The sequence below is a fragment of the Myxocyprinus asiaticus genome, chromosome 32, assembly GCF_019703515.2.
Source record: "Myxocyprinus asiaticus isolate MX2 ecotype Aquarium Trade chromosome 32, UBuf_Myxa_2, whole genome shotgun sequence".
NCBI lineage: Eukaryota > Metazoa > Chordata > Actinopteri > Cypriniformes > Catostomidae > Myxocyprinus > Myxocyprinus asiaticus.
The window spans coordinates 21,816,719-21,839,296 of NC_059375.1; the positions used below are offsets into that span (position 1 = coordinate 21,816,719).

Consider the following 22,578-nt stretch of genomic DNA (forward strand, 5'->3'; position numbering starts at 1 on the left):
TTTCATATATTGTTTCTCTTTATTTTTTAATTATTGTTATGTGGTTTTAAATGTGTTCGGTTGATGACATAATCCACGGGGAAATCCAGTTGTCTGAAACCAATACTGCTAGGTGGCCTTTGGCTCGCGCATAGACAACTACACATCCCATCGTGTTTGTGTTCCGCTCCTATTTATAGCAACAGCAGTGTACTCGAGTGCCCGTTCAACACGGTCTGGGTTGCGACAGAAGGAAGTTTCGGGTAACATTTTATTTATGGAAGTTGTTTATTGTGAAAATAGTAGCAAATTACATGAGCAAACACGTCAGAGTTTTGTTTACGCAGTCGTTCATGCTGACATTAACTGTAAAAAGTTAGTTTTTATTTTCTGAAAAGCAATGGTTACATGATTAAACTCCTGAGTTTTTTTTATGTGTGCATATATTTAAATATATTTACTTACACTGGTTTATCTACATACCGAGATAAAATCCGTATGTTAAGCCGATATTGTGAATGCGATAGCTACGCTCTCAGATAAATGAAAGTGAAAGAGGCATTGAGTCAGTTGATGTCATTATCCCGGAAAGTGGAATTACTATTTGCATTTAAGTAAATAGTATTTTCTGCATTATAGGTGACTGTGTTGCTCATAAATCCCCGGGATGAATGACAGAACGGAAGAAGAGACGATCACTGCTGTGATGGAGACGACATCATTCTCGCAGGTAGTTTTCAATGATGTCCCTCCATCTTATCCTCCAAACACCGCAGTGACGTGCCGATATACTCTCACCGGTGGCCTGCAGCCGAACCCGAGTGACTGGATCGGCATCTTCAAGGTGAGTAACCAACTCATCAAGAGTTCAGTGATCATAAATCAGATTATCTTTTGTTGCTAATTATTATAGTTTGAGTTTCCGATATGTGTCTGACATCTCTTGCATTTGACATCGACCGAAACAGTGCTCCAGACTAAAATAAATGATTTAGGAGCCATTGGCAGCTGATAACCCATTCATTAAAGGTTTAATAAACCGTATTTATAGCTGAGATGATAAGTTTGCTTTCAATTTTGTCTCATAAATGTTCACACCCCTTTCATGATTTATACAAATATAAGAGATAAGATTTTTTGATTTAATACTGCTCTTCAGAATCTACATTACAGATATTTACATATAGTATACATATAGTAGTGTGTTGCTGCTTGAACATCAATGAAGTGTCAAAAGCTTTATATATATATATATATATATATATATATATATATATATATATATATAATATTATTATCATCATTATTATTATTAAGAGATAGTGAATTGGTGGGTTTTTGTTAAATGTGAGCCAAAATCATCACAATTAAAAGAACCAAAGACTTAAACTACTTCAGTCTGTGTGCATTGAATTTATTTAATTCACAGTTTCACAATTTGAGTTGAATTACTGAAATAAATTAACTTTTCCACGACATTCTAATTTATTGAGATGCACCTGTGTGTATATATATATATATATATATATATATATATATATATATATATATATATATATATATATATATATATATTATTATTATCATTATTATTAATAATAATAATGATAATTATATAAGTCTTTCTTAGTCTTTCTTTACTGTTACCAGATGGACACAGACACAGAGACTACAAGAGTGCAAATTGAATAAAATCCCAAATGCAGTTTATTGTGCTACTCCAATACCAAACAATAATTACCAGGAAAAGAAACTGGTACACAATACGGGACTTTTAATTATAAAGAAGCCTCAAATACACATGGGACAGTTATTTTGAAATGTCTGTGCTCCCAATTGTGAGCTGACTGACAGGTGATTCGCTGTGAAAGTGAATCTGATTCAAACTGCTAACCTGAGCTCCTGAGTTCAAACCCTCAGTTCTTTGAGTGATTCATGAAAAAGATCCGGTTCAAAAGAGTCATTTGTTCATGACTCTGTCGCACTGGGTTTGTTTTTGCGACCATTTTAGTCGTAGTCTGGAGCCCTGTAAAGTTAAATTTTATATTGTTTTTAAAGGGATAGTTCACCCCAAAATGAACATTTTCTTACCATTTAATCACCGTCATGCCATCCCAGATGTGTATGACTTTCTTTCTTCTGCTGAATGAAGATTATAAGAAGAATATCTCAGCTCTGTAGGTCCTTTGAAGGTCCAAAAATCACACAAATCAGCACAAACGTAATCCATATAACTCCAGTGGTTAAATCCATATCTTCAGAAGCTATATGATAGGTGTGAATGAGAAACAGATAAGTATTTAAGTCTTTTTTTTACCATAAATCTCCACTTTCACATTCTTTTGTTTTTTGGCGATTTGCATTTTTCATGCATATTGCCACCTACTGGTCGGGGCTGGTCAAAGCTGGAGATTTATAGTAAAAAAGGACTTAAATATTTATCTGTTTCTCATCCAGACCTGTCGTCATTGCTTCAGAAGACATATATTAAACCACTGGGGTCGTGAGGATTACTTTTATTCTACCTTTATGTGATTTTTTTTAAGATTAAACGTTTTGGGGGGCCTGAGTAGCTCATTGGTAAAAGATGCTGGCTACCACCACTGGAATTCGCTAGTTCGAATCCCAGGGTGTGCTGAGTGACTCCAGCCCGGTCTCCTAAGCAACCAATTTGGCCCGGTTGCTAGGGTGGGTAGAGTTACAGGGGGTAACCTCCTCGTGGTCGCTATAATGTGGTTCGTTCTCGGTGGAGTGCGTGGTGAGTTGAGCGCAGATGCCGCGGTGGATGGCGTGAAGCCTCCACACGCGCTATGTCTCCGTTGCAACGCGCTCAACAAACCACGTGATAAGATGCACGGGTTGATGGTCTCAGACGTGGAGGCAACTGGGATTCATCCTCTGCCACCCGGATTGAGGCGAATCACTTCTCCACCACGAGGACTTAAAAGCGCACTGGGAATTGGGCATTCCAAATTGGGTAAAAAAAAACAAAAAAAAGATTAAATATTTTGGGGGGCCTGGGTTGCTCAGCGAGTATTGACACTGACTACCACCTCTGGAGTCGCGAGTTCAAATCCAGGGCGTGCTGAGTGACTCCAGCCAGGTCTCCTAAGCAACCAAATTGGCCCGGTTGCTAGGGAGGGTAGAGTCACATGGGGTAACCTCCTCGTGGTCGCTATAATGTGTGGTTCTCGCTCTCGGTGGGGTTCATGGTGAGTTGTGCATGGATGCCGTGGAGAATAGCGTGGGCCTCCACACGCGCTACATCTCCGCGGTAACACGCTCAACAAGCCAGGTGATAAGATGCACGGATTGACTTTCTCAGATGCAGAGGCAACTGAGATTCGTCCTCCGCCACCCGGATTGAGGCGAGTCACTACACCACCACGAGGACTTAGAGCGCATTGGGTATTGGGCATTCCAAATTGGGGAGAAAAGGGGAGAAATAAATGTTTAAAAAAAGATTAACGTTTTGGCCACCATTCACTTGAACCTACAGAGCTAAAATATTCTTCTAAAATCTTCATTTGTATTCTGCAGAGGAAATAAAGTCATTCACATTTGGGATGGCATGAGGGTGGGTAAATGATGAGAATTTTAATTTATGGGTGAACTATCCCTTTAAAGAAGACCATGTCACTTTCTCTTCTACATCAATCTTATGTGGAATGGGGCATACTCAGGTTGGTTGGAGTTCAACACAGATGTATTTCAACTATGTATGGGTGGAACCTTGCCTGGACCATGTCGGAATTGAACCAGTCTTGCAACAAGTGGTTTTCAGAGGTAGGAACCACTGACCCCCACAACACTGCACATTGTGAATGTCTCATTTACTGTATCTTACACACCTGATTCATCTCCACGATTTAGCTCTTTAGTAGTTTGCAACCTGAAATGGGGGTGTCATAATAGTGTTTTTAGACAGCTTTACTAATTGTGAGACACTAATGGATGTGAAAAACAGTCAGTGGCATCTCAGGATCATTATTTAGTGTGGGACACAAACAATCACTTAATCAATTTTTTGACCGATCTTTGAAACATTGATGAATAATTCCAAATTCTCTCTGTCATTTTGACAGATAAAAAAGAAACAAGAATAACATTTTAACCTAGTGCATCAGTTTTGACTCTTTGTCCCTCACATTTCCGCTGTGCATGTGCTCTGTTTGTTCCCTGGTATTAATATGCGTATTAGATGCGTATTAACTGACACCATCATCATTTACACCTGATATTGTGTGTCTCTTTTGTGTTTAGATTTTGAGTAGAGGGTATTTGATTTCAAATCAAAATCAAATCACTTTTATTGTCACACAACCATATACACAAGTGCAATAGTGTGTGAAATTCTTGGGTGCAGTTCCGAGCAACATAGTAGTTGTGACATAATACCAATTTACAATAAACATCAGATTTACACAACACAATTTAAAATCTAATACACACCTAATTACACATAACACAGTATACAAATAATAACATACAATGTACAGTATACAATTCACACAATATAGAATACACATTATACAATAAAAAAAAAAGTATATATAGTATATATAAAATGTACAGTAGGTTGTATTGCACTGTATTGACATTCAGACTGTCAGTTGATAGTAAGTTGCCAGTGTGTTGTTAAGAGAGAATGTAATATAATAATAATATAATTTATGACAGTCCGGTGTGAGATATAAGAGTAATAAAGTGCAGTGCTGATGTATTCTGATCGTGGGAGATCAAGAGTTCAAAATTCTGATTGCTTGGGGGAAGAAGCTATCATGAAGTCGGCTGGTGCGGGTCCTGATGCTGCGATACCGCCTGCCTGATGGTAGCAGTGAGTACAGCACATGGCCTGGGTGGCTGGAGTCTCTGATGATCCTCCGAGCTTTTTTCACACACCGCCTGGTATATATGTCCTGGAGGGAGGGAAGCTCACCTCCGATGATGTGTCTGGCAGTTCGCACCACCCTTTGCAGTGCTTTGCGGTTGTGGGCGGTGCTATTGCCGTACCAGGCGGAGATGCAGCCAGTCAGGATGCTCTCTACAGTGCAGGTGTAGAACCGTGTGAGGATGTGGCGGTTCATTCCAAACTTCCTCAGCCGTCTCGGGAAGAAGAGGCGCTGATGAGCCTTCTTCACAACGGCTTCAGTGTGGATGGACCATGTGAGTTCCTCAGTGATGTGGGCACCCAGGAACTTGAAGCTGCTGACTCTCTCCACTGGTGCTCCATTGATGGTGATGGGACTGTTCTCTATCTCTTCTCCTGTAGTCCACCACAAGCTCATTTGTCTTACTGACGTTGAGGGAGAGGTTGTGCTCCTAATACCAGTGTGTCAGAGTGTGCACCACCTCTCTGTAGGCTGTTTCATCATTGTCAGTGATCAGACCTACCACCGTCGTATCATCAGTAAACTTGATGATGGCATTGGAGCTTTGTGTTGCCACACAGTCATGTGTGTACAGGGAATACAGGAGTGGGCTGAGAACACAGCCCTGCAGGGCTCCAGTGTTGAGGTTCAGTAATGAGATGTTGCTGCCCATTCTAACCACCTGGCATCTGCTTGAGAGGAAGTCCAGGATCCAGCTGCACAGTGTTTAAGCCCAGAGCCCAGAGTTTCTCATCAAGCTTGGAGGGCACTATGGTGTTGAATGCTGAGCTGTAGTCTACAAACAACATTCTCACATAAGTGTTCTTTTTTCTTGGTGGGAGAGAGCAGTGTGTATTGTAGATGCAATGTCATCATCAGTGGAGCGGTTGTTGCGGTAAGCAAACTGCAATGGGTCTAGTGATGGAGGCAGCACAGAGCAGATGTAATCTCTGATTAGTCTCTCAAAGCATTTGCTGATGATGGGGGTCAGAGCAACAGGACGCCAGTCATTTAAGCAAGTGATTTTGGATTGCTTTGGAACAGGCACAATGGTGGACATTTTAAAGCATGTGGGGACTACAGACAAAGAGAGGGAAAGGTTGAAAATGTCCATAAAATCACCAGCCAGTTGGTTCGCGCACGCTCTGATGACACGGCCCGGAATGCCGTCTGGACCCACGGCTTTGCGGATATTCACCTGTCGGAAGGATCTGGTTACATCCGCTACAGAGACGGAGAGTGAACTAACCTCTGTAGCTTTGGCCGCAAGAGCTCTCTCCATGAGGGCGGTGTTATTTCCCTTGAAATGAGCATAAAAATTATTTAGCTCATCCGGGGGAGAGGCAGCGGTGTTCACGGCGGAGTTTTTATTCCCTTTAAAGTCCGTGATGATGTTAATTCCCTGCCACATGCTTCTAGAGTTGGTGGTGTTGAACTGTCCTTCAATCTTGTTCCTGTACTGACGTTTTGCTGTTCTGATAGTTTTTCAGGACATAACTGGCTTGTTTATGCTCCTCCGCGTTCCCGAAATTAAAAGCGGAGGTCCGCGCATCAAGTGCCGCGCGAACATCGCTATTAATCCAAGGTTTCTGGTTCTGGTCGGAATGACGTCCTCTACGCACTTTCTGATGAAACACTTTACGCTATCAGCGTAAAGCTCGACGTTGTCATCAGAGGCGGACCGGAACATCTCCGGTGATCAAAACAGTCTTGTAGTGTAGAGTCTGATTGGTCCGACCAGCACTGGATCGTTCTGAGGGTGGATGCTTCCTGTTTCAGTTTCTGCCTGTAAGCAGGCAGAAGCAGAATGGAAGAGTGGTCTGATTTGCCAAATGGTGGGCGGGGGAGGGATTTGTAGCCATCCCGGAAGGGAGAGTAGCAATGATCCAAAACCCGGTCCCCTCGTGTGTTAAAACTAACGTGTTGTTGGTATTTTGGTGCGACTGATTTGAAACTGGCTTTATTAAAGTCCCCGGTCATATTGAACGCGGCCTCAGGGTGCGCGGTTTCCTGCTTGCTTATAATCCCATACAGTTCCTTGAGTGCCCGGTCTGTGTCGGCTTGTGGCGGGATGTACACAGAAGTGATAATGACCGCTGTGAATTCCCTCGGTAGCCAGAATGGTCGACACAGAAGCATGAGAAATTCCAGATCAGGAGAGCAGAAAGACTTGATAGAATGTACATTCCTCTGATCACACTAGGATTTGTGTAAAACATACACCACCACCTCTGCTTTTACCTGAGAGGTCTTTCGCTCTGGCCGCTCGGTGCATGGAGAACCCCGCGGGTTCAATGGCTGAGTCTGGAATCTCCGCAGACATCCAAGTTTCCGTAAGGCAGATAATGCAGCAGTCCCTCGTCTCTCATTGGAAAGAGATCTGCGCTCTCAGCTCACAGAGCTTGTTGTCCAGAGACTGAACATTTGCCAGTAGAATACTGGGTAGCGGGGGTCAATTTGCACGACGTCTTACTCTGATGAGGACGCCGGCTGTGTTTCCCCTTTTCCTTTTGCGTTTTCGCGGCCAGGCTGCCCAGACAAAGGGCTCTGCTGGCGTGTTTGTAAACAGCGGGTTGGCATTGAGGAATTTGAAGTCCGGTTACGGTGTGTAATTGCAGAACTAATGTCCAAAAGTGTTTGTCTGTCGTAGACAATAAGGCAGACAGCATCCAAGACAAAAAACATAAGAATTGTAAACAAAACAAACAAAACACTACAATGTTGTGTCGGAGCTCACAACGCAGCAGCGTTGTTACTGGCCCAATCAGTTATGCCAGCACAGAGACTTACTGCTTCAGCATCTAAACAGCTTGGGCCTCAATGTCAACTGGGCGAAGAGCACGCTCTCCCTCAGCCAACAGATCTCTTTTTTGGGAGTCCGCTTCGACTCCGTGAGTGGGCACACGCACCTCACGAGCATGCTTAGGCCATTCTATAGTGTCTGTCTCAGTTGAAACTGGGGAGAACACTTCCACTGAGGCTGTTTATAAAAGCATTGGGGTTTATGGCGGCGTGAGTCTTAATCCTCAGACTGTCCTGAGGATTTGGGAAATATTTGGCAAAGCGGAAATCTATCTTTTTGCCTCAGTGGAGAACGCCCACTGTTCCCTCTGGTACTTGAAGTCCCAAGCCCCGCTGGTAGTGGAGGTAATGGCCTACAAATGGCTGCCGAAACGCAAATATGGGTTTCCCCCTGTGTGCCTCCTTCACTCTGTCATATGCAAAGTCCGAGAGGACAAGGAAACGATTCTATTGGTTGCGCCAAAATGGCCCAATCAGCCATGGTTTCCGGAAATGATAGAGATGTTGTAAGGCTCGCCATGGGAAATACCGCTGAGAAGATCTTCTTTCTCAGGTGCAAGGCACAATCTGGCATCCCCAGCCCAAGCTGTGGAACCTGCATGTGTGGCCTCTGAACGGAGCATGCTAAATGAGCCAGATGCATTCAGTCATGAACACCATTTTACAGGCCAGAGCGCCATCCACGAGATGCCTCTATGTGCTAAAATGGAACATGTTCACTGATTGGTGTCTTTCACATGGCAAAGACCCAGTAAACTGCCCCATACATGACATTCTCATGTTTCTTCAAGAGCGATTAGATGCAGGACTCACTTCGTCAACACTCAAAGTTTATGTGGCGACAATATCTTTGTATCACGAAGCCGGCACCACTATAGGCAAACATGATTTAATCATAAAGTTCCTTAGAGGAGCAAGACGATTAAATCCACCTCGACCGGCTACAGTCCCGATTTGGGACCTAACTTTGGTCCTAAAAGCGCTCGCAGGGCCCCCCTTCGAGCCTTTGGATTTTGTTGATTTATGCATGCTCTCTATTAAGACCACATTACTGCTGGCTCTGGCCTCAGTAAAATGGGTCGGTGACTTACATGCACTATCAATTGACAATTTATGTCTGGAGTTTGGTCCCAGTCTTTCATAAGCCACTGTCAAATCCAGAAAAGACTATGTACCTAAAGTCCTAACCACACCCTTCAGATCGCAGGTGGTTCACCTTCAAGCCTTCTTCCCTCCTCCATTTAATTCGAATGAGGAACAAACCTTGCATTTGTTGTGCCCTGTGTGGGCGCTACATGCATACGTTGAGAGCACCCACTAGTTCAGATTTACTGATCAGCTCTTTGGGTGCTATGGAGAACGCACAAAAGGAATGTCCATCTCCAAGCAAAGACTTTCTCACTGGATTGTTGATGCGATTGCCCTGGCTTACGAGTCGCAGGTTAAGATTTGCCCAATTGGTGTTAAAGCACACTCAACTAGAGGCATGGCCTCCTCATGGGCATGGACAAATGGTGTGTCTGGACGAGACATATGTTTTGTAGCAGGACGGTCTTCTCAAAACACATTTGCAAGGTTTTACAACCTAGACGTAACGTCTCTCCCTTCAGAAGTCCCCTCTGTTTAGAGCGCTTGCTATTTCTTTGCCAAACATATACCTATGCCCCTCCATTTAAGAATGCATATCAAGTGTACTGAGTCATAAGGGAACATCTTGGTTACATACGTAACCGGGATGTTTTATCGCAACTGTTAATCGGGTAGAAGTTTCACACTGGAACTCATTGGTTTCACCAGACTCAAACAAGGGGAGTCGAAAAATCTATCATAAAAGTCTATCTACTGTCATGTATGTGCTACTATAATGGATGCTACATCCCTCAATGCCCTAGTACTTATAAAATAAAAACAAGTATGACTGATAATAATAGACTATGACAGAAATTTTAAAGACTTTTTTTCTAACAACTTCTGAACTTGATTCCACACAAACATCCCTCTTAATTTAATCTCAGCCTAAACACAACTAAGATGTGCACATTCACGTCAAAAAGCTAAAGTAAACTGTGAAAGTAAATCACAAATAGGCAGATCGTCAAAGGGTGTGCATTTTATCTGACTAACTCGAATGAACATCATAACAAAACTAATCAAAATGACCGACTCCCAAAATTTGGCAGTCATTGTAATCTAATACAAACCAATGCACCCGGTAACTTCCGAGGCTCATGTCAACAGCTTGACATAAATATGATCAAAGCTTTTGATTGGCTCTGGGGAAAAGGCAAACTAGCCCCTCATGCCATCTTTGAACGCTTGTTGCACATGCACATGACGTTCTTCAGATCTCTGTTGATTAACATTGAGGATGAAGGGCTAGCCCCACCCATAGCAAATGAAAACGATTAAATGGCTTTTATGCAACATACCTTAATAATAATAGAATTTAATCAAAAGAATATATAATTTTTTTCTTTTATAATGGACATAAAACACGTTTAAGTTACAAAAATATATTATTTCTTAAAATAAAAGTTGAGAAAAAATTGAGACAGTGCCATGCAATTTGCACAACAGTGCCAACTCTGGCAAGGCTTAGCCCCACTTTCGATGCTGCTGCAAACAGTCATATCCAATATTTTGGGAGAACAACAGTAGAATTGACCAAAGTAAGAATTGGTCACTGAGAAACCCATATTGTTAGACCCCAAATCTGTATATTGGGTGATGAAAATAATATATATATAACATATATAATATATACACACTATACGTGTGTCCCCTGCAATGTTTATGGTGGTTACTGTGATTGCATCAAACAGCATGCATGTGATGTTGTGCTGTTATTTCGTGAAGGCAGAACCACTAACTTGGTGGTCCACTTCTACTTATCACGTTACTCATGAATCCTAAATCATGAGACCTCAAGTGTCTCAACAAGAATTTGGTTTGCTGCCAAGATGAGCTCTTTCTTGGCAATTAAAAATGCATGTGGAGCCAGAGGGCAAAGGAGTACCTGGGCAAAGCAAGGCAGTTTTTTCATATGAAAGCATTTAAATATTTCCCATGCCCTTGAGTGACAGAGGAAACAAACAGGTGACAAAATACTTTTACCCCTACTAAATACACAGTATGACTTTTGTCTCAGAGAGTTACCTACCCAAGGATAATGGGGAGTTTTACCAGTTCTGCTATGTGGATAGCAGCGGTCATGTCAAAGGAGCCAGCACCCCATTCTGCTTTCAAAACCCAGCAGAAACCAGCCTTGATTGCAGTTTGGAGAAGGACATTTTAGTTATAACAACACAGGTACAATTTGGACATTATTCTGCACAGTTTCTATTTTTTTAGATTTACTTTCAGCTAAGGTGGTGTTCTTAGTGCACAATCAAAAACTATGTGTTTATCAGTAAATGTATTTTGTTGTTGCTTTATCACGAAGAAACTGCCATTTCAGATGTTGAACGTCAATTTGCATATCAATGTCTGTAAAGTAGAATCTAATACAAGCCACTTAACATTATAATGAACATTCTTGTGTGTAGGAGCAGGCAGAAAAGATGGAAAAGGAAAAGGAGAACTTTGTGAAAGAGATCTATTCCTTAAAAGAGACAAATGAGATCCTGAGAAATGAGCTGGCCGAAAGACTGCATGAGATCTGCTTTCTCAGGGTTAGTCAGCCTCTCTCTCTTTATACACAAACTATGTTTATATGTGTCTGTCTGAGAAATGTTGTACTACTAATTGGTCTACCTGCCATTGTTGTGCTATACTGTGATGACTGTCAAGGCAAATTCCATTCAGTATAACTCTTTAGTGGTGAATATACAGTGATTCTGGTTCTAAACATGGCATCATGTGCCTTTGTGCTGTTCCATAAATTGCAGAACTGCCTGGATGATTTGAAGCCAAAAGATAAACTGGATACACCACTGCAAGGTGTACAGAATTATAATGCCACTGAAGAGGTCACCAAAGAGCAGCCTTTGTCAAATATACCAGTAAGAAATTGCTTTGAATAGTGGAAACTCTGACATCTAAATATTTTATCAATAATTGTATCTGTCGAATTAAGAATTGTACAATATATGTATATGACTTTAAAGGGATAGTTCATCCAAAAATGCAAATTCTCATCATTTACTCACCCTCGTGCCATCCCAGATGTGTATGACTGACTTTCTTTTTCTGAACACAAACAAAGATTTTTAGAAGAATATCTCAGCACTGTCCATGCAATGCAAGCGAATGAAGGTCCAAAAAGAACATTAAAGGCAGCATAAAATGAATCCATACGACTCCAGTGGTTAAATCTATGACCCCATTTCCACCTGGTATTAAGATGCATTTCAGGTGATCCGATCACATGTGCTCAGCCCTAGGTCTAACATTTTTGTGATCAGATCACAAAAACCACATAAGAATGTGGTCAAAAATGCAAGTGTCCACATCACATTTGAGGTGTAAATGCTAATCCATCCTGTATGCGTCCCGGCAGCAGAGAAGCAATGTCCCTCACCTGTCAATCAACCTGTCAATTTTAAAACAAGAGTTTAAAATTAGCCATTTATGAATGTCTTTAAAAGGAAATAACCGTCTAATTCGAAAAATTTAGAAAGCGGATACAAAAACAAATTATAAGAGCTTCACAGATTTTCTTTAGTGTGTCTGATATCAACAAAGATGAAAAGTACGAACACCTGAAGCTCCTTTAATACAGGTAATAAACTAAAATAACAAATAATTCTGCTTGACATGTTGCGTTTGTGCTTGGATTAAATTTCATCAGCATCTGGGAGAAACAGCGTGGCGTGCACTGTATGCAGTAATACACTGACATTGTGATGTATGTCGTCATGAAACAGAGTCTCTCCCCTCCAAATCCGAACACAAGTGGTCACAGGAGACGCATTTAAGTGACCAGGTGTAAACAGCGATGTGCCTCACCTGACCACATGTGATCAGATCACCAGAGATGCATCTTAGTACCAGGTGGAAAAGGGGTCTATGTCTTCAGAAGCGATGTGATAGGTGTGGGTGAGAAACAGATCAATATTTAAGTCTTTTATTACTATAAATACTCCTCCCTGCCCAGTAGGTGGTGATAAGCACAAAGAATATGAATGACCAAAAACAAAAGTAGAAGAATGTGATAGTGAAAGTGGAGATTTAAAGTGAAAGGACTTAAATATTGATCTGTTTCTCACCCACACCTATCATATCGCTTCTTAAGATATGGATTTAAACACTGGAGTCTTAAGGCGGTCGCACACTGGACGAGAATCGCTGCGCCGCTAGGACACGGCACAGGTATCAAACACAGGGCACGTCGATGCGGTTCAGGTGGCAGAGAGTACACACAAAAGTTACCAAGGTTTTTCCCTTCTTCAAGAATGAACAAGGCTAGAGTAAATAATTTATGTCCATTGATAATTATTTGAGAAAATTTAATGGAAAATATGCAAGTTGTGCTCCGTGGCATGGCAGAAATTTGAGTCGTAGGAGGGCACCGCTGACAGACACCAGAGTGGCGGCGGCAGTGTGCTACATTCATAGAAAACTATTGTTTCAAATTTTTAAATGCGCCATGTCATCCACCAGACATGTCCAGTGTGCAACCCCCTTTATGGATTACTTTTATGCTGTCTTTTTGGACCTTTGAAATTCACTTGCACTGTATGGACCTACAGAGCTCAGCTTTAAAATATTTTTCTAAAACCTTTGTTTGTGTTTAGCAGAACAAAGAAAGTCATAAACATTTGGGATGGTGTGAGTGTGAGTAAATGATTAGATGAAATTTGATGAGTAAATTTTCATTTTTGAGTAAACTATCCCTTTAACGGAAACCTTCTCTCCCAATGCTTTTTATATTCAGTCACTGACCCCTTTTCATGAAAAGTATGAGAAAGCTGTTCAAAAGATAATCATGCTGAAGCAGGAAAAGGCTGAGTTACAGCAAAAGGTTGAACTCCAGGAAGCAGAAGCCCTTAAGTGAGTTTCTCCTCATCATGGACCTCTCTGCGCCAACATATATTTTATGTGCTCAAAGATTATGTGGGGATGTTCACCTGTTTCTTTTTTTCCAGGCTATATACCGTGCTGAAAGGGACAGAGCAAAATTACAACAAACTACAGGATCGTTTTCAGTTGCTACAGGTTAGCATTTAAGTGTTCTTACTTTTTGGTGCATGTCAGTTAGTAAATAGTATCTTAACAATGCCCCGTGCACATGCAGAATTGCATTTATTTATTGGGAAAAACGTGTAGGTTTTTCAAATTTTTTGTACATTGTTCGTGTAGCTCAGCGGGTAGAGAGTGGTGCGGACAACACCACAGTCATGGCTTTAATTCTCAGGGAACATATAAACTGATCAAATGTATACCTTGAATGCACTGTTGGATAAAAGCATCTGACATCAAATGTAAATATGGCACTTATTTTACTAGGTGGATATGCAAAGCAGCAGGAAAGACAATGAAAAATTGCATGCAGAAATCCAGGAGCTCATTATAGCAAAAAAGACCCTAGAAAATCTGAATGATGAAAACAAAGCATTACAAGCGTCCATATCAGAGCAAGAAGAAAACGATAAAAAAGTGAGGAAATCTAAAGCATTTACAGTCATTGTTACAAATGTTACACATGTTTTGGATTGTAATCTCTTTGTTACTCGGTACAGATTCAGGACATGCTCACTCAGCTGACAGAAGCCAGAGGGCTACTACGTAGAGAGATGCAGAATTGCAAAGAAGCCAACAAATGTGCAGAAGAGGCTGAGCAGGAATTGAAGGAAGCAAAGAAGAAGCTGGCAGAGATGGTTGTGAATGTAGCTGAGGGCGAGAAAATCCAGGTCTTTTTTCCAGTACTTTACCTGTTTATCAAAATGTGTCTGAGAAACCAGAGTAAATAATATGTCAGTCCTTATTGTTGTTGCTACATTTCTGTCATTACAGGCACAGCTTCATCAGGCACAGGACAAAATGTATGAAATGGCTGAGACATCAAGATTAGACAGAGAGAAGCTCATAAAAAAGAATGAGGTGATCTGTTTTGTAGTGCCACAGATTAAACATCTCCTGATTCTTTCACTTCTCTGTCAGTAAATTGGTGCCAAAACTGATTGAGTTCACTGAATCATGCCCACCTTTAGCTTGAAATATTTTTATTCAATGTTGATTTAATCTTTTATCCCAGGAACTGCAAGCAGAAGAAGATAAACTACGCAAGGCATTGTTTGACTACCAGGTCGCTTCTGTTGCCGCCAAGTCCGAGCATATACCGAACCCTCAAAGCCCACCTGCATCGGCCAACACCCAGGAACAAACTTACCCGCCTGACTCTCACTACTTTGAGAGCACTGATGACTTGACTGGTTGGTATAATAAAATTACATTTAGTGGTAACACTTTACAATAAGGTTCCATTTGTTTACATGAACTAACAATGAACAACACTTTTACTGCATTTATTAATCTTAATGTTAATTTCAACATATACATTTGTAAAATCATAAGTTGTAAATGTTAACTTTAGTCAATGCACTATGAGCTAACAATTAAGTTTTATTAACTAACATAAAGATTAATAAACACTGTAAAAAAATATATTGTTCATTGTTTGTTCATGATACCTAATTCATTAACTAATGTTTACGAATGGAACCTTATTGTGAAATATTACCCATTTAGTAAATGAGGATAGTCTCTGGCATTAGTGACAAAATCTCTCAGAATTTCTCTAAATTGTTGTCCTACATCTCAAATATACTTTAAGGAATGTGTTAACCTCATGCTTTATTTTATTTCTACATTACAGGAGATCAAGCTGGAACTGAGAACAAGGTAATGACTATAATGTGAAGTCAGCAATGTTCAAAGATTGATTGTTCAAACAAAGAGTTCAAAATGATTGAATTGTATGCATTTCACTATGTGTAGTTGAGGGTGTGCCAACATTGTCAGGAGAGCTTTCCTGGTATCAGCGAGGATGAACTGGCACTGCACGAGCAGTCTCACAAAATGTGTCCATTCTGCACCCTTATCTGTGATGATTGGGAACAGCAAGAGTTTGAAGACCACGTTTATAGTCATGAGGAGTAAAGTCATTTTTCTGAATCTGAAATACTGTCTTTAGGAAAGTATGGTATATGCTTGTCTTTTATCACTATTCATTTATACAAGAGCTAGTTATTTAATTGTACAAGCAGTGATACAAAGGTGCTTGTTATTTCAAATAACAGCATTGGGACTTTTCACTTTTTGTATCATCTTACTAGTCTGTGTTCACCGCATTCCAGACAGCTCTCTGTGTTACTTGGCGACACGTAAAGATTGATGCTTTGTCGTCTTATAGAACTATTTTCGTTGGCAGAGAAAAAACTATGCAAACTGGTGAAATTTTATCTGAAAAGAAAGTTACTCAATATTTAACCTCTTGTTTACATAACTGTTGTATAAAAGCAATATCACACTCATAGTCATGCTGTTGTACTGACATTTACGGTTTCCTAGTAGTGCGCAACAAAGTCTAATTAGCAAAGCAAATAAAAGCTGAAAATAACAGAAATAAATCAAAAGCAAAATGAAATTAAGCCACAACAAATAAGTCCAGCATTTTGTAAAAAAATATTTTCTGATAATTTTGTGTTGTTGCTTAGTGTTGTTGTGTTATGGTTAATTTCCATTGTGTTTTCAGTTTTTTTTTTTCTCTTTGCTACTTTGGTTGTGTTGTGCACCTCTAGGCCACCATAGATATTTGATGCATCAGCACTCTTGATAATGTGATATTTCTTAATTATTGGACAGCTCTCTGGAGTACATGATTCTGATTGGTCAGTTTGGGACATGTGGTCAAATATTTTTTTTTATAATGTCTGCTAAACTGTATTTACCTTTTGAAGTAAAAGTGCAGTGAAGTTGATGCACCAACACAGACTGTCCCTCAGTCAGACTATTCTTAGGCCTTATCACATAATAACAGCTTAAACTTAAGTCACTATTTTAAGTACATTTATTAATGGATTGATGGGCCCTTCAATTCATGTCAAGGAGTTTTTCTTATATCCATTTAAAAAAACAAAACATAAAAATAAAGAAATATAAGATGTAATACAGATGTACATTAAAATAAACAAAACTACATTGTAATTATGTGTACACAGTGTATTTTTTCCACATTGGTTAATTGGATATTAATAATGAACATCAAAAACATATTAAGACAGTGTTGTGAGAAATTTGACGAAGCTGATGCTTTTATTCTCCATTTTCACTTTAAGCAAGCCCAGCTCACACAATGTGAATTCAGCACATTTACTAACATTCTTTGACCCTAGTTCTGTACTTTCCCTTCACCATGACCCTGTGTTTACAAAATAACTTCTTATTCTCAAGTTGTCATCTGGCTGGCCTCTTCAGGCATTACGTCTTGTGATATGAGCTCAGAGAACAGAGCAGGCAGCCAGTATTGTGGCTCCCCCGCAGCTTGGGAGTCCAGCCATGCTAAGCCCTCTTTCAGCAGGTGATCCTGAAAAAACAGTACAAAGATATTATTATAAGAAATTACCACTTAGATTTGTTCCTATGGAGTTTTATTGTTTCCCTGCAAACTTACAAGCACATGACAGGCCCGTTCTCTCTCCCACTTGAGACTGTCTCTGATCTCACTCACTGTCACATAGCCATTTTTCTGTAATAAATGGACAATAATCAGATCTGACATCATAAAACTTCAAAGGTATTAAGATTATCTTACATATCAATTACCTCTGCTAGCTGAAGGACAACGGTGTGATCCATGTTCAGCTCTGCTGGTACCGACTGGACTAGATAAGAGCCTCCAACTGGAATCATCCCAAAGCCATTTCCCATTGCCTTGAGCTTCTTTATGGCCCGCACCAGGTCATCTCTGAGTCATAACAAATATAGATGGTGATGGAATACATTTGTACAGAACTGCTAAAGAGCAGAATTCACAAGACTAGAATATCAACGACACTCACTGGCTAACATCTTGTGCAAACTTCCCTCTTCCTTTTAAAACACGGTGATGAAGTTCATCCAGTGTGATTAAGCCTGTAAAAATAAAGGAATTTGAAATCAAGGAAAGCACTTTTGGTTCATATTTAAATTTACATAGGTTTACATTTTTGGAATATTAAGATATGGTACAAAAAAAAGTGTGACATTTGTTTGTTGTGCTGACATGTAACATGTTCAGGTTAAAGGGTTTTTAAAGAGACTTTAACCCTTGTGTGCTGTTTGGGTCTTTTTGGACCGTTTTGATTTTCTTTAATAAAAAAATGGTATCCTTTATCTGAGTGGTACAAGACTTGGTGACTTTTCCTCCACTAGCTATCTGAAAACACACACAAAATCTGGACTTGATTCGATAAGTCTAAGGGGTTGTAAAAAAAAAAAAAAATGCAACACTTATGTTCTGGGTCATTTTCAAACCACACATAAATGAGACTATTGGGGTGAGACTATAAAACATCCACAATGCAGAAAACACCCACACACATACAGGTTTGTTTCACTATATTAGTAATTTCTCATTGACTTCCATTAATTTCTTATCAGGATAACAATATTTTCTATTTCCAAACTCTACCCCTAAACCTAACTCTAACCATCACACGAATGTGCACATCACCAGATGTGAAGATCAACATCATCTGACCCATTTAAGAGTTTTTTTTTTCATATGTGTAGACAAACCTGTCTCTATATACAGTATACCAAACATACAACACAGGTCGAAGTTTGAGTGTGACCCCTGTGTGACAAAGTTTATGCTAGAAATGTTTTGTTTAATGTTTGAAATAAATGACAGGTAACTAAATAACTCTGTATTTTCTATTATATCAGGTCTGACAGCATATTGGAGCATCATTGCAAAATCTGACACTTCAAAACAAGTGATTTAGAAAAAATGCTACAATTTGACAAATAATAGTTTTTATGTCTAAATACGTATATATCCAATATATACCTTGTGATAATATCTAGAAATTAAGTTTGTTAGTACATAAATTACAGAAATCAGCCATTGCATGGAGCACTGAAATCATCTGCTGGCCACAGTTGTTATTTCATGTAATTATTTACAATTTTTTATTCCAGCAGATGTCATCAGAGACCCCAAATGCATGACAAAATGTGATGTTTTGACACTTTTCTCCTTTTAGTGTTAAAAAAAAAAAAACATTTGCTTGCTAACCTTTTCTGTGTAAAGTTATAGACAATTTTACAACTTCATTGCTATGACGATTTAATCAACTTTATAGCTCAAATAATACACAAGTTTTAGCAGAATAATTAATGTAAGTGCTTTTATAAAATTATAACCTTCACATTTCTGCCTTTAAACTCTCAATAAATCAGCCCCAAAATGTGCTTGTTTTATTGAAAATTAATGGTGTAATTTAGAGCTAAGTAAGGACTTAATACAATAAAATCTACCCCAAAAATGCACAACTTTAGTGTTTTTACTTTAGTACAATGAGTGCTATTACATATCTTTAAGAAAAAGAAAAAAAAAAAGGAAAATGTACGTTCTGGACATTTTTGACCCGTGAACATCATAAGTTTGACTCACAAATGAACAGTGCACAAAGGTTAAAAGGCTGTCTCAACATGATCATGTTTAAGGCCTATTTTAACGATAATAAGCAACATTATATCTGAAATACCACTTTAAAGGAATATTCTGGGTTCAATACAAGTTAAGCTCAATCGACAGCATTTGTGGCATAATATTGATTATTACGGAAACATTTTTTTTTTTTACTCATCCCTCCTTTAAAAAAAAAAAAGAAGGAGAAAAGAAGCAAAAAACAAAGTCACAGTGAGGCACTTACAATGGAAGTGAATGGGCCCAATTTTTGGAGAGTTTATAGGCAGAAATGTGAAGCTTTTAATTTTATAAAAGCACTTACATTTAATCTTCTGCTAAAACTCATGTGTTATTTGAGCTGTAAAGTTGTTTAAATCGTAATTTTTACAGTTGTTTTAGGGTTTGTTGACATTACATCATCATGGCAATGAAGTTGTAAAATGGGCTATAACTTTACACAGAAAAGGTTAGTAAGCGATTTTATCACAATAAAAGGAGGGGCAAGTCAAAATTATTCTTTGTGATAATCAGTATTATGCCATAAATGCTGTTGATTGAGCTTAACTTGTATTGAACCTGGAATATTCCTTTAAAACTATGAATTTACACAACTTACCACCATTTCTGTGTTTTAGAGCTAAACAGACTTCAATAATCTGCACGCCAAGCTCATAGTAGAAATCTCCAACACCAAGCATCTCAGACCAAAATCCTTTTCCAGCTGCACACATACAAAAAAAGAAAGAAAATTAGACTTATGATCATAATGTAATATCACTAGATATGTTACCAGTTTCCAATTAAGCAATCATGCACTTTTACTTGTCCACAATACTTTGATATGAGCTTACTGTACACCCCAATATCAGTCAAACAATGATATATCTACTTACATCTAGGCTTAAAGTGAAACATTTTATTATAAATACTTACATGCAAGTGGGTCAACTCCAATGGTGGCACACATCTCTTGAAACTGCACTCTGAACTGAGAGCTCTTACGGATTTCTTGTTTATGCTTGCTGGCAAACTGCTCCAAATGGGTCTTAAAGGTTTCCAACTGTTTTGACATCTACAAAGACAACACATATGATCTTTTTATTATGGGGTCAACATTTATGAGCACCTCTGAAGTTTGCTAACAATCAAGAATAATCCATGTCTTGCCTATCTTTTGGAACAAAATCAGGTTATACACACCTGTACAATCTGATCCTCAGCAAGGACAGTACCTCTCTCTTTATACTTAGCCTGTCACAAAAAACAAATAAGTCTAATGAAAATGCAAAATTATTTCCTAGTTAATTCACCTCCTCGCATAAGGGTGGTGGTGTGATCATACCTCTGCGAGTTTCTTTTTGGCGATCGCTCCAGCTCCGACTCCTCTTCTGTGCATGGTGCCTAAATAAGGACTGTCACAAAAATGTCTAAAATATTTTTTAACCAATGGTAATTATATTATTTACCTTCTCTGACAACTGTTGACTTCCTAGTCACCTGAACAGCTCACGAACTACATTGAAACATATCGAAACAAAAAACGGACACAACCAGTAACTAGATCTACTGCAATACAACTAATGTATACGGTTATTCTGTTTCAATAGCTCTCTTTATCAACAATGTTTTTAACAGTCCAGAAAGAAACAACCCCACAGAAGTGTTTTATTTCTTCTGTGAATGAGTGCAAGCTTGTCGCTGCTTTGGTAAATATGTTCCATACCGCCACCTATCGGACTGGAGATCAACCAACAACTAGTCACTGCCAAGTTAAAGGGAGTTCCAAGGCGTCAGAAATTGGCTGGTTAGCAGGTCCCTGTCAGCCCCTGCTGGTAGATGCTGGAACTACACCACCCGATGGCAAAAAGCATATTTCTCCATAGACAGCCATTAGAAATTAGCCGTGTTTTATGACGAAATAAAAACATTTCCAATAACCATTTCAATCTAAATTATTTAATTGCGTTATAGCACATCGTCATCCGGTGACGGATTGTTTTTGAAGGGCTCTTAAAAGCGTGAAATTGATTTATATTTTTTCCTATCTATTCCCATTGACGAGTGATCAGTCACGTGACACCCGATCCCGGAACTGAGCGCGCATTATCAAAGATGGCAGCCTCCATTTCGCTAGATTCCTGGGAATCCTCCGCTAGCTGAGCACAGTCATAGAGATGAATGAGGATGCTAATGGGTAGCTCTCTCCAGGTAATTTATAGCTCCATGGATACTTCACCCTAATATGAAAATTCTCTCATAATTTACTCGCCCTCAATAGGCAATCCCAGATGTGTATGGCTTTTTCCCCCTGCTGAACACAAATGAAGATTTTTAGAAGATTATTTCAACTTTGTTGGTCCTCACAATGCAAGTGAATGGTGACCAGAACTTTGAAGCTTCAAAAAGCAAATAAAGACAGCACAAAAGCAATCTATGTCTCCAGTGTTTAAATCCATATCTTCAGAAGTGATATGATATGTGTTAGTGAGAAACAGATACATTTTTCAGTCCTTTTTTACTATAAATCCTCCTCACTACCCAGTACGTGGCGATATACACAAAGAATACGAAATCGCCAAAAACAAAAGAAGAATAATGTTAACGTGATAGTAAAAATGGAGATTGATAGTAAAAAGGACTTAAATATTTATTTGTTTCTCACCCACACCTATGTTCTGAAGACATGGATTTAATCACTGGAGTCAGATGGATAATTTTTTATGCTGCCTCTATGTGCTTTAAGAGCTCCAAAGTTTTGGAACCCATTCACGTGCATTGTATGGACCTGCAGAGCTGAGCCATTCTTCTAAAAATCTTTGTTTGTGTTCAGCAGAAGAAAAAAAGTCATACACATCTGAGATGGCATAAGGGTGAGTGAATGATGAGAGTATTTTAATTTTTGGGTGAACAAACACTTTAATTGCGAACATTCTCTTTTCTTCCCCCTAGTCTTGTTCTTTTCATAGATACAATTAAATATAAATAAGAGACAACTTATACTGTTTAGTATTTTGCTCTCCTGCAGCCTGAATGTCAAATGAATACAAGTAGCCCACACAGAAAGGTTTACACACTGACATTGAAGCTTAACTTTGCTACACTGAAAAAAATACTCAATTGAAAATACTAAACCAGTACACTTGAAATCAATTTAATTAATTTATGTTTGAGATGAGAACATAATTATAATGCGTAAAGTCCAAGTGATATTTTACACAGTCAGAAAGTGATGATCGCATTACCATGAAATGTTCAAATGGATTCCTACTTAAAAGGATGTTGTTCATTTAAAAGAATACCCCAGGTTCA

At 39.2% G+C, this 22,578-nt stretch overlaps 2 protein-coding genes across 3 annotated transcripts; one reads left to right on the forward strand and one right to left on the reverse strand.

Moving 5' to 3' along the window:
• The first annotated feature begins 117 nt into the window (after positions 1-117).
• Positions 118-16,490, forward strand: LOC127423318 (calcium-binding and coiled-coil domain-containing protein 2-like). The gene is made up of 14 exons (XM_051667513.1): positions 118-242; positions 619-823; positions 3,663-3,765; positions 10,801-10,961; positions 11,198-11,323; positions 11,540-11,653; positions 13,528-13,643; positions 13,739-13,808; positions 14,100-14,249; positions 14,333-14,503; positions 14,607-14,693; positions 14,848-15,025; positions 15,469-15,494; positions 15,591-16,490. Exons 2-14 carry the CDS (start codon positions 647-649, stop codon positions 15,750-15,752), a joined length of 1,641 nt encoding a protein of 546 aa, XP_051523473.1. The 5' UTR covers positions 118-242; positions 619-646; the 3' UTR covers positions 15,753-16,490.
• Positions 16,491-16,644: 154 nt separating this feature from the next.
• Positions 16,645-20,961, reverse strand: snf8 (SNF8 subunit of ESCRT-II). Of its 2 annotated transcripts, XM_051667515.1 has the most exons (9): positions 20,736-20,961; positions 20,612-20,670; positions 20,470-20,520; positions 20,203-20,341; positions 19,886-19,990; positions 17,654-17,726; positions 17,418-17,559; positions 17,266-17,340; positions 16,645-17,178 (listed from the first exon to the last, which is right to left on the reverse strand). In XM_051667515.1, the coding sequence occupies exons 2-9, from the start codon at positions 20,663-20,665 to the stop codon at positions 17,041-17,043; spliced, it is 777 nt and encodes a 258-aa protein (XP_051523475.1). In that variant the 5' UTR covers positions 20,666-20,670; positions 20,736-20,961; the 3' UTR covers positions 16,645-17,040. The 2 variants fall into 2 exon arrangements, with proteins under 2 accessions (XP_051523475.1, XP_051523474.1); XM_051667514.1 differs by having other exon boundaries at positions 20,612-20,961.
• Positions 20,962-22,578: the final 1,617 nt, after the last annotated feature.